The sequence below is a fragment of the Saccopteryx bilineata genome, chromosome 7 (assembly GCF_036850765.1).
Source record: "Saccopteryx bilineata isolate mSacBil1 chromosome 7, mSacBil1_pri_phased_curated, whole genome shotgun sequence".
Taxonomy (NCBI): domain Eukaryota; kingdom Metazoa; phylum Chordata; class Mammalia; order Chiroptera; family Emballonuridae; genus Saccopteryx; species Saccopteryx bilineata.
In genome coordinates this window covers 40,533,690-40,546,376 of record NC_089496.1, presented here as the reverse complement: position 1 = coordinate 40,546,376, position 12,687 = coordinate 40,533,690, and the positions used below count along the sequence as shown (strand labels likewise).

At 41.9% G+C, this 12,687-nt stretch overlaps 1 protein-coding gene across 1 annotated transcript in view; it reads right to left on the bottom strand.

Annotated features, from left to right (window-relative positions):
- Positions 1-12,687, bottom strand: part of DNAH11 (dynein axonemal heavy chain 11) — a 286,917-nt gene that overhangs the window by 178,149 nt on the left and 96,081 nt on the right. Inside the window, exons 31-32 of the mRNA XM_066240541.1 lie at positions 6,104-6,235; positions 3,905-4,065 (exon numbers count right to left, since the gene is read on the bottom strand). Coding sequence (XP_066096638.1) covers positions 3,905-4,065; positions 6,104-6,235 — 293 coding nt within the window. The remainder of the gene's footprint in view (positions 1-3,904; positions 4,066-6,103; positions 6,236-12,687) is intronic.

The following is a 12,687-nucleotide window of genomic DNA, read 5'->3' as shown; positions in this document are numbered from 1 at the left end:
TTATTTGATTCATTTCCTAAGAGCTGAGTATTTGAATACAAATAACAATCTGCAATGCTAAAAGAATTTCTGAAATTCCTAGGTAAAGATACTATTCATGTGGCAGACAATATCTCCAACTATTGTTTATAAAACAAATACATGAAATCTTGGATGGTGAATGAATTAAACATTGACTTCATTAAACTGCTACTTAATGAATACTTTGAGATGAGATATGTAAATATATTCATAGTCTACAAATAATAGATACCTATTTCAAAGGACAAAGCAAATATACAGACACAATTTATTATATTAAAATGTATTTTAGGAACTCATTTTGAGTACATTGCTATGTGTGTTTAGATTATAATACGTTTTTTGCAGGAAAGACTCAGCAGGTCTTAGACTGAGAAAAATTATGCAAAGACAGAACAGTTGTAAAAGAAGGAAAAACCAACAAATAATAAGTGCCTTACATGGGGTTTCTGCTGATTTAGAAATGATATTTGTTGCCTGACCTGTGGTGGCGCAGTGGATAAAGCATCGACCTGGAAATGCTGAGGTCGCGGGTTTGAAACCCTGGGCTTGCCTGGTCAAGGCACATATGGGAGTTGATGCTTCCAGCTCCTCCTCCTCTCTCTCTCTCTCTCTCTCTCTCTCCCTCTCTCTCTCCTCTCTAAAATGAATAAATAAATTTTAAAAAATTTTTAAAAAAAGAAATGATATTTGTCTTAGCACAGACAGCAGATCTAATGGAAAGATATATACAAGGACATCAGAAGACCAGGGACCAGTATCTGCTTTGCCAATAAGCAGATAATCTAAGTTTTTTTGTGACATCAACATGCCTCAGGTTTCTCCTCCATAAAATGAGGTTTATGGTTGGAAGATATTAAGAGAGCCAAAGGTAAATGTCTTGAAAGATCCTAAGTACTATGCCAACAGAAACAATTCCTTATGAAAATGGAAAGTGTTTCTATACGTCAGGGCCATCACCTGTTTAAGCACACTTTACAGTGAATATGGAGTAGAAAGACCCCTGGACAAGGAATTATAGCACTTTTTATGGTGGAGACTGTCCCCTAAGTCTTTTCCTGGAGTTCCAAGATTTTGGTTTTTTCTTTAATTTTATCTATTGATTTTAAAGAGAGAGGAAGGGAGGGTGAGGGAGGGGCAGAAAGAGAGAGGGAGGAGTAGAGAAAGAGGGGGGAAAGGGAGGAGAGAAAGAGGGGGAGAGACAGAGAGAGAGAGGGAAAGAGATAGAGAGAGAGAAACATCAATCTGTCCCTGTATGTGCCATGACCGGGATCGACCCCACAACCTCTGTATAACAGGACGATGCTCTAACCAACCCAGCTATCTGGCCTGGGCTTGAGGTTCCAAGTTTTCTACCTTCTACTACATTTCCTACCTTCCTTCCAGCCAGGAGTGACCAAACTCCAACCAAGGTGCTATGTGCTGGTATGATGCATCCAAATCCTAGGAAAATACCTTCTTTGAGATGGTTTTCTCTCTTCCACTGACAAACACCTGTGGAAGCCATGTTGAGCATGTCCGCCATTGGCCAAGCTAGACTGCTGGGACCAGTCCGCTCTGGGCTTTAGTTTCTGTGTTAATGAAGCTGTTATATTTTGGGTCTCTCTGTAACAACAGCAGCCTAGCTTGCACCCTCCTAGCCAGTCCACTTGTGTTCCAACTCAAGTCTCTCAGTGACAAGCTGGTTGATGACCTAAGCCTCAGAGCTTGACCGCATATGGAAGAAGGAGGCATGCCGTCTACCCTGCCTACCACACAAAAGAAAGGTCAGCATCAAAGGAGACATAACGAAAGAGTCTGAAAGGTATTACTGTGTTAATGTAAATGATCCATAGAATGAAATGGAATAGAAATGTACACACTACACAATGTGAACATCATGTAGCACTATTAACACTATCAAAAAAATATTCATCTTTCACTTTCCAAATAAACCAGGTAGTGATTTTTTAATTAAATCATTAATGTTATTAGTCCTCACATATTGGTAAACTCAGAATGCCTCTTCCCATTCTCTCCTACACCCTGCACCTCCCTCTCCCTTCTCTATTTACCACATCACCCATTCAGGGGAGACACTCAGCATTTGCAGTTTTCACTGTTCTCAAAGTGATGTTTGTCAAGCTACAAATTTTCATCTCTCACACTGAAAGCAGTATACAAATTATGTAATTAAGATACCAAAGACTGACTTTTTGTTAGAGACAAGTTAAAGAGAACTGAATTAGAGAAAACAGAATTACAGAAGCCATACAAATTAGCAATGATGAAATAAATCATGAGATTAATGTGTAAACAACAATCACAAAGCTAGTTGAGAGAATTCTGCCAACCTCCCAGGACCACCATCGGAGCCCAGCTTTATAGACGCCTATTTGAAGCTGTCTACACTTTTCTTCCCAAATAAACCGTCTGCTATGGTGATACTGAATGTGAGAACACTCCTGTGATCTTGGGGTGTGATTTCTCTTTCCTGAAAACCAAGGATTAAATGTGCTTTGTCCCACCAAGTAATTCAACAGAGGTCAGAACAATAACAAAAAATTTCATGTCCTATGTCATATCCTTGCCTCCACAGCTTTCTAACTATGTGTATATATTTACAATGAGTTTTAGTAATAGTAATCCCTTAGCCCCACCCCTTGCCATACTTGAGCCACACTGGCTTTTGGTTGTATCCCTTGAAATGGCCAGGTTCCTTTCCACCTCAGAAACTTTGTACTTTTCTTTACCTGCAACTTTCTGCCCCAAAATGTCTGCAATAATTGGTCCATTGTTAGCATTTAGATCTCGGCTCAAAAGTCCTCTCACTCAATCTACAATAATAGACACTCCCTTCAAGATACCGTCTAACAAGTCAACCTGTTTTATTTTTGTCACAGCAAATATTACCACCTAAAAGCAATTGTATTTATTGTTCCTCTTTGTTCCACATGCCACACTCAACTAGAAAGTAGCCCCTGGGAGAGCAGAGACCCTGCCGGTTTAACACTGGAACAGTACCTAGGACAGTCCCTACTTAGTATCTCTTAAGCCATTTCACGGGTCTACGTTCTCTCTCTGTCCACTGTATGTAATCCTTCAAAAATGAATCTGGCCCTGGCCAGTTGGCTCAGTGGTAGAGTGTTGGCCTGGCGTGTGGAAGTCCTGGGTTCAATTTCCGGCCAGGGCGCACAGGAGAAGCGCCCATTTGCTTCTCCACCCTTCTCCCTCTCCTCTCTCTCTCTCTCTTCCTCTCCCACAGCCAAAGCTGCATTGGAGCAAAGTTGGCCCGGTGCTGAGGACGGCTCCGTGGCCTCCATGTCAGGTGTTAGAATGGCTCCAACTGCAATGGAGCGGCACCCCAGAGGGGCAGAGAATCACCCCCCTGGTTGGCATGCCAGATGGATCCCGGTCAGGCGCATGCAGGATTCTGCCTCCTTGCTTCTAACTTTGGAAAATACAAAAAACAAAACAAAACAAGAAAAGAAATCTGAACATAAGCAATTACTATTTTTATATTTCCAATACTAGGATTCAGTGGGGGCAGGTGGTTATAAGTCCTGATACAGGATGTCAGCCATAGATAACAAGAGAGAATGAACTTAGTGATCAAAGATACTGCCTTGAACCATATTAATCTGCTCAGGATTTCATGATTTGTACATATTGTATAGTGTCTGTCATTCTGCTTCTCTAGTTTGGTTCTTTTTTAATGTTTTTCTAATCAAAGTCAACATTCACTGTGTTACCTAACTAGTTCACTGACACGCTGTTTTCATGCAGCTCCCCAAACTGTTCATCCTTTCCTCCCATTCCTTTCTTTCCAATCTCATGCATCTTAACCAGGGCCAGGGGACCTTCTCAGCTTGGTTTTTCCCATCTAACTCAAACTTATTGTTACCTGTCGGTTAGAGGAGTGATCACTAGTCGAGGACTGTTTCCTAAATATTCATAGAAGTACTGGAACTGAGCATCACAAATATTCACGAAGCAGTGTTTCTGGGTGTCCTCCCACCGGTGACGAAGTTGAGACAGCCAAGCAAAAGCTTGGGGACTGATGACCTAAAAACATCACATGGTCATTATGCATAAGACACAGTTTTTGAGGCATCAAGCTTAATCTATTAAGCTAATCAATGCTGTTTTCCATTTTATTTCTAAAACTCTCTAAAAGAGAAATCTCTTACATGCTACTACAAACAATAATTGTATGCATATGGCTAAATACTTAATATGGAATACATGTGTAATTAAAATCTTCATTTAGAGATGGGTTTTACTGTAAAACAGAATCAATTTGTGCAAGCAATGCTTTTTCCTTTCTCGTGAACAGCCCAGGACATTGGATCATTTTTGTAACTTTATGTTCGCATCACTAAAATCAGATGGAAAAAAATATACTTTCTATTAAAACGACACATAATCCGTAATTTCTGAATGCTGGAGATAAACTATACTTTCAATAGTCCACTCTAAAACCAGCCTTCTTTTAGTTCAGAGGTTTCCCACTTCATTTTTTATCAAATCAAATAACAGTATCTTTTTTCATTGCTAGTCTTTAGTATCTTACTCAATCCTATACATTCTTCTTCCAGTTTGAAAGTATAATTCAGTCTCTTTCAAAATATATGTGACCCTAGAATTTTGGGGGAATCATTTGATATTACCAAGATAATTGACTACTAATTTATCTGATGTCCACATACGTCTCAATATTGCCTCTTTATGCATATCAGATGATCAGAAATTAGATTAAGTTTACATCTTTTTTAGTACAAAATAAAGGACATGTTTTAAATCATAATTTCTCCTACTGCAAGCAACTCACCAGTGCTAAGATATAATAAAATATGTAAGAAGGTGCAAGGTCATATTCAAAGTGTAGATATCAATGCTTCATTATCAAAATGAGAATACTCAGTAAGTGGTGCTTTGCAAGGATCGGTTTTGGCTGAGCAATTAAAGAACATTATTCACCAGTGACCCTGGACCTGGAGCAAGAAGTATTTTTAAGTTTGTGTCTTACGTGCTTGCACTTTGTGGAGAGAATTAAAATTCACTTTGATTTTAATAACTTGAGAATGACTAGAAAAATAACAGAAAACATTTCTCAATATATACAGGCACTCAAATTGTGTGAAAAGAATTATCTTGTTTTAGTACCACCATTCCCCCCCCCCAAAAAAAGGGGGAATTTGGAGAGAGGAGGTGATGGGCATGACAATCAGTGGTGCTCAGCAGACAAGCACATCTGACATTTTTATAAGTGGGAACATATTTTGGAAACGGCGTGGGAAAATTCTTTCACATTAAAAACTGCCAATATCTAAGAGACACGTGGGCTTTTTAAAGGGACGAGGAGGTTATTAACGCACTGAAAGGGTTGGAAAATAACTTCTTTACAGAAAGCCACTCAGCCTTGAAAGGAAAAGACAAGGGGTGACCAACGTTTCTCTTTCTTCAAAAGGAAAAATAATCACAGGCATATAGAAATGACTTAAATGACACAAATGTTATTGCTGTGGGCTGGGTAAGCCACAGAGGTGACCATCACTGGCCAGTGGACCAAGCTGACCAGGTGTTACAGAAGCCAGAGGACCGAGACATGAACACGGTGACTTCTCAGGCTTCTCCTGCTCTGGGTTAATTTTTGGATGATCTAGATCACAGGCAATATGATCTAGGCAATAGTGATATCAACTTGGGATAATTCTCCTGAGGATAATATATTACCTAACTTAAATCAAACTCACCCAAAGTACAACTAACTTCTCAGGACTAATTAAAATACATGAATCTTAAAAAAAGAAAAAGAAAGAAAAGAAAAAATAGCGACTTCCTTTCTTTTTTAAATATTTTATTTATTGATTGTTTAGAGAGAGAGGAGTGAGAGAGAGAGACAGAGAGAGAGAGAAGGGGGAGGAGCAGGAAGCATCAACTCCCATATGTGCCTTGACCAGGCAAGCCCAAGGTTTCGAACCGGCAACCTCAGTGTTCCAGGTCGACGCTTTATCCCACTGCGCCACCACAGGTCAGGCCGTGACTTTCTTAAATACCACTTTTAGGAAACACCAAAATCGACGGAATCCCTACAACTTGCCTTCTGAGAAATAAGCTTCGCCACCACGTCTCTGGCGTGGACATCGATGGTGCAGATCGTCGTGACCTTCTGCCTGTCTCCAGGTGGGAGCTCTCCCAGCAAAAGTGCGATCAGGGTATTCAACTGAGAAATCTAGGAGGAATTTTTAAAAAAAGAAACTAAGGATCACAAATACAGAATCCAACAGCCCAACAGTCTTTACATTTGCCAAGAGTCTGTTAGGTTGCATGACAATTTCAGGTGTTACCTCAGATGGATCTCCAACAACCCGGGAAGGGAGGAGATGAAGGGAGGTTTGGTTTTCGATAGTTTCTCAGCTGGGTCAAGATATCCAGTCTTTACAGTCTCCAATTTCCCACCAGTACCAGTATTTGGTCGAAAAGAATTGGTTGTAACATCAGTAATATTTTATACTTTGCAAGAACGTTTATTTATAAGTTCAAGTGCTTTCAAATGCATTGTCTTGTCTGAGCCTCCCTAGAACCTGTGATTTCTTCATTATTGCTTCATTTTTTTTTCCCCAACAGTTCAGTCCAGGAGAAAGAGGATTACAAATACAGCTCGTCAACATTCTCTGCATAGCCTCATAGGTTGGGGATCTTAGTTGTCTCTCAAGATTAAACCTACTCCAATAATGCTCTTTTCTAAATCATAAAATTCTGTACCCACAAAAATAAAAAGTTATCAAATGTCTGCATCCTTTACTATATGGTCATAGTATAATTGCATGCAAGTTCAAGGTCTGAGACATAAAACATCCCTTGGCAGCTTATAAATATATATATACCCTATCATGTAATCAGTACTTATTCTTGCCCTTTAATCAAAGCAGTGTCATATGATTTCCTGCTGGATCCAAGATGGCTGTTGCTTCGTCAAATACCTAACAAGCGCTCTGAAGCTCAAATGGCTATTTTCCTGGTTCACCTCGGCCTTTAGCTTATTCATGAACACAAAACCTTCCATTACCTCCCACCACACCTCCCTGCCCCGCGTCGGTCCAGTGTTACTGGCCTTCTCTTTGTTCTTACACTGGTAGCTGCTCCAAGGCCACTTCTAGAAACTGCTGCATTTGCCTGGAGTTGGTTTCACTCTGATCTTTGTACGGTTGGCTTCCTCTCATCATTCAAGTCTTAGCTCACATTGACCTCCTCTGATGGACCTTCCCTGGCCACCCTACTATTAATTACCCCTTACCCAATTAGTCCACAGGTTTCTATTTTAGTTTCTTCATGGTACTTACTAATGTTCTGCCATTCACTATTTAAATTTCCCTGTTTACTGTTTGTCTCCTCTATTTGACTATTAGCCCAAAGGAGTAAGGCCCTCAGCTGCCTTATTCAGAACTATATTCCTGTATTTAGCAGAGCGGCCGGCATAAAGCATGTGCTCAGTAAACATTCATTTTATGGATGAAAGAATGAATGAACAAATGAATGACAGCGACGGTACAAACCAGAGTAACATTTTCTTCTCTCATTCATTCATTCATTCATTCTTCACTCACTCACTCACAGGAGACAAATGTGGTTACCGTTTCCTGAGCTTACAGGAAAATGAGGAATGCAGACAAATAATTACAACTGTTTTGTTAGGGCAAGAACAAAGTATGATGACCACGCACAGAAAGAGGGCTGAGAAGGACATCTTGGAGGAAAGGGTATTTATTGCTAAGACCTAGAGAATGAGTATAATTTAGGTACAGAGAACTTCGGGTTGGCCACTCAGGGAGGCAGTGTGTAAGCCACAGGAAACAGCCTGCAGGAAGGCCCAGGAGACAGCGGGTGACCTTGTCTGGGAACTGGGAGAAGTCCAGAATGGTGACAAGGAAGGGAACGAGGGACCAGGCACATGGGGAAGCCAGGACCCCTGGGAGAAGTCTAGAATGGTGACAGAGGAAGGGAACGAGGGACCAGGCACATGGGGAAGCCAGGACCCCTGGGAGAAGTCTAGAATGGTGACAGAGGAAGGGAACGAGGGACCAGGCACATGGGGAAGCCAGGACCAAACACGCAGGGCTCGGCCAGCTGACTGAGGAGTCGGATGAGATGTGTTCCAGGGTCGGGGGAGGTGGAGTGATAATTAGAGTTGTTTTCAAAGGATGTCCTATCCTGTAGCATGATGAACTGGAGGGATGTAAGGCTGGAAAAAGAGACCAGAGAGGAGGGTGCCACAGTCATCCAGGTGAGCAGAGTGGCCGGGACTGGGATATGAATAAAAGGGTAGGGGGAAAAAAACAGTAAAAACAGAAATATTCAGGGCGAGTAAAGAGATGTGCTGGCTGATTGGATGATGAAAGAAGAGTCAAATGGCCTTCTAGTGTGAAAAAACAGTGAAGAATGCGGGTGCGTTTTTCTGAACTTGGGACCAGTGGAGAAGCAGGAAGAACATCGTCCTGTAGCAGCAGAACTGTTATCCCGCCAGCATCCGGCATGACCGAGTTCCCAGCCTGGGGACACCCAGGCCACTGTGGCACGTGGCTGGGGCGGCCCCCTGTAGAAATGGGAAAATCTCACTCAGCAAGTCAAAGTGAACATTACAATATAACTGCTGTAGTTCTGTGGGGTGGGGGGTGTCAGCTACCAATACCCCCAACTCTTTCCAACCGGACACAACACAAAAAATAATGTTCTTCTTTCAAAACAATAGGAACGAGGACTTCTAATCCTATCAATTTTTCCATTCCAGCAATATCAGAAGCCATGGGTTTTTATTTCCGCCAGCTAGAATGAAGGAAACTGCAAGAGAGAACAGGTCCACACCCGCCCATGCCACCGGGGCACGTGCATGGGCTCCCGGTTTGTTACCCTCCGTTCCCACGTCCATTTCCTGCTGCTCCTTTCATCGCATTGCTGGAACCACCAGCACAAGACTGAGCCGTGCAAGTCAGAGGCAGTGAGCCTAGTTACCCCAGTCCTGACACTAATGGAAATGATGCTAACGCTTCACCGTTAAGCATGATTTTCTCTGCAGGCTTCAGAAAGATATTCAAGTTACAAAGTTTCTTCTTTCTTTCAAACACTTACAGTAGAAAAGAAACAGCTATAAAATCAATCGTCTGAGTTCCTACCTTAGGAAATTTGAAAAAGAGAGCAAATTAAACTCTAAGTAGAAGAAAGGAAATGATGAAGATAAAGCAGAAATCAGGGAAATATAAAACAAACCATGGAAAAAGTCGCCTGACCAGGCAGTGGTGCAGTGGATAGAGCGTCGGACTAGGATGGGGAGGACCCAGGTTCGAGACCCCGAGGTCGTCAGCTTGAGTGCGGGCTCATCTGGTTTGAGCAAAGCTCACCAACTTGAACCCAAGGTCGCTGGCTCGAGCAAGGGGTTACTTGGTCTGCTGAAGGCCCGCCGTCAAGGCACATATGAAAAAGCAATCAATGAACAACTAAAGGGTCACAATGAAAAACCAATGATTGATGCTTCTTATCTCTCTCTATTCCTGTCTGTCTGTCCCTATCTATCCCTCTCTCTGACTCTCTGTCTGTAAAAACAAAACAAAACAAAAAAACATGGAAAAAGTCAAAGATTAGTTCTTAGAAAAATATAAATAAAATCAATAAACACCTAGAAAGCCTGATTAAAGAAAACACAACTCAACACCACCAGGAATAAGGGGAGGACCTGAGGCCAGATCGTCCAGATGAGCCAAGGGAAACGTCAAGATACCCCCATCAGCTCAGTCTGAAAACTTAGGTCAAGGTGGACAAACTTTTTCTGTAAAGAGCTTGGCAGGCTGTGTGACCTCTACCGTGACTCCTCTTAGCTGATGTGGTGCAAAAGCAGCCGGCGACATAGGCTGTGGCCAGACTTGGCCAGTGGGCTGTCATCTGCCAGCCACTGACTGAGATGAAATAGAGAAATACCGTGAATAATACATTTTTCCAAAACTGACACACACACACACACACACACACACACACTACCTAGCAACATATATATATAAAAGAAATCAATTTATAATTCTAAAAGATTCCTCAAAGAAAACCCCAGGCGCAGATGGCAACACCAGTGATTCTATCATAAACTCTTTCATAAAATAGATGAGAATACAATATGTGCTAATTCCTTTCAAGGAACATAACCCCGACCCCCCAAACCTGGCAAAGGTAGTATAAGAAAACTGCAGAGAAGCTGCCCTTCTGAACATAAATGCAGAATTCCTTGACAAACTATCAGCAAAGAGATTACCACAAAAATATATGTACAAGTGCAGTTTATTTCAGAAATGCGAAGTTGGCTTAGCATTTAAAAATTGACCAGTGATCACTTCATAAGGTACATGCGTCCAATTTCTGTTGTACACCTGAAACTGAAATATTGTACATAAACTGCAGTTTGAAAAATATATTCACCCCAGTAACAAAAGAGGCAAACCACATGAACATCTGGACAGATCTGTAGAAGTACATTGCCTCTTCAAGGTAAAAGCTCTCAGTATGTATGTAGTAATGAAAGGGCTTTTCTCTAGAAAGGACATCTACAAAAACCTGAAACTACCATCATACTTAGCACTGAAACATTAAATTCTTCTTCTTCAAGTCTGGGAACAGGTAGGGATGCCTGCTCTCGTTATTTCTGTGCAACACTGTACTGGAGGTCCTAGCCAATTTAACAACTCAAGAAAAAGAAATAAAGGGGAAAAAAGAAAGAATGGAAGATAAGTAAAACTGTCATTATTCACAGACGATACGTTTATGTATGTAGAAAACCCTGTAAAATTATTAAAACAAAACCCTACTAAAACTTTAAAAGTCGATATATCTCTATGTACCAACCACAAACATTGGAAAATAAAATTTAAAAATTAATTAGCATGATTCCCGGCCAGGGCACACAGGAGAAGCGCCCATTTGCTTCTCCACCCCTCCGCCGCGCCTTCCTCTCTGTCTCCCTCTTCCCCTCCCGCAGCCAAAGCTCCATTGGAGCAAAGATGGCCCGGGCGCTGGGGATGGCTCTGTGGCCTCTGCCCCAGGCGCTAGAGTGGCTCTGGTCGCAACATGGCGACACCCAGGATGGGCAGAGCATCACCCCCTGGTGGGCAGAGCGTCGCCCCCTGGTGGGCAGAGCGTCGCCCCCTGGTGGGCGTGCCGGGTGGATCCCGGTCGGGCGCATGCGGGAGTCTGTCTGACTGTCTCTCCCTGTTTCCAGCTTCAGAAAAATGCAAAAAATAAAAATAAAAAAATAAATAAATAAAAATTAATTAGCATGTATATTAAACAGCATCAAAACATATCAGCTACCTAAAAATAAATCTAGCAAGAAATGTGGAAGACCTCTGCACTGGAAACATTGTTGAGAGAAATGCAAGATGACTTATATCAAGAGACACACCACGTTCTCAGATTATAAGAGTCAACACAATTGGGATACCCATCCTCACAACATTTATATTTATATTCAATGTCATCCCAGTTAAAATTTAATTAGGCTAAAAGATTAGTTAGGCTCTTAAAAATAAAAACCGTGATAATAATATTTATGCAGAACTGAGAAGAACCTAGCATAACCTAAATAATTTGGGGGGGAAAAAAGAACAGAACAAAGTTGAAGTTCATTATATACGACATGATTTCAAGGCTTACTACAAAGCTGCAGCAATTAATACAGCATGGATTTGGCAAAAAAATAAAAGAAAAAATAAAGATCAATCAAATAAAGGAGTCTGGAAATAGACCCACATTTGACTTTGACCAAGGTGTCACGTTAATTCAATGGGAAAAAGAAAGTGATATGAATCACAGATCTAAATGAAAAACCGGAAACGTAAAGCAGCTAGAAGGAACCAGGAAAATATCTGAAAATGTCTTTATGACATTGAGATAGGTAAGAATTTCTTCCATATGGTACAAAAATGATCAATCCTAAAAGAAAAATTTGATATACTGTACTGCACCAAAAGTAAAACACTCTATTCACAAAATATACCATTAATAAATGACTAGTAAGTCTATGCACTTCCTGAAACAGGACTTGTACCCTAACAGAGAAATCCTACAACCAACAATAAAAAGACAGGCCCTGGCCGGTTGGCTCAGCGGTAGAGCGTCGGCCTGGCGTGCGGGGGACCCAGGTTCGATTCCCGGCCAGAGCACATAGGAGAAGCGCCCATTTGCTTCTCCACCCCTCCCCCTCCTTCCTCTCTGTCTCTCTCTTCCCCTCCCGCAGCCAAGGCTCCATTGGAGCAAAGATGGCCCGGGCGCTGGGGATGGCTCCTTGGCCTCTGCCCCAGGCGCTAGAGTGGCTCTGGTCGCGACAGAGCGACGCCCCAGAGGGGCAGAGCATCGCCCCCTGGTGGGCAGAGCATCGCCCCCTGGTGGGCGTGCCGGGTGGATCCCGGTCGGGCGCATGCGGGAGTCTGTCTGACTGTCTCTCCCCGTTTCCAGCTTCAGAAAAAAAAACAAAAAACAAAAACACAATAAAAAGACAAACATCCCAATTTAAAAAATAAAAACTGAGCACAATATTTGAACAGTCACTTCACAATACAAGATATATGAATCCCATCTGGCCTGTGGCGCTGCAGTGGATAAAGTGTCGACCTCAAATGCTGAGGTTGCTGGTTCAAAACCCTGGGTTTG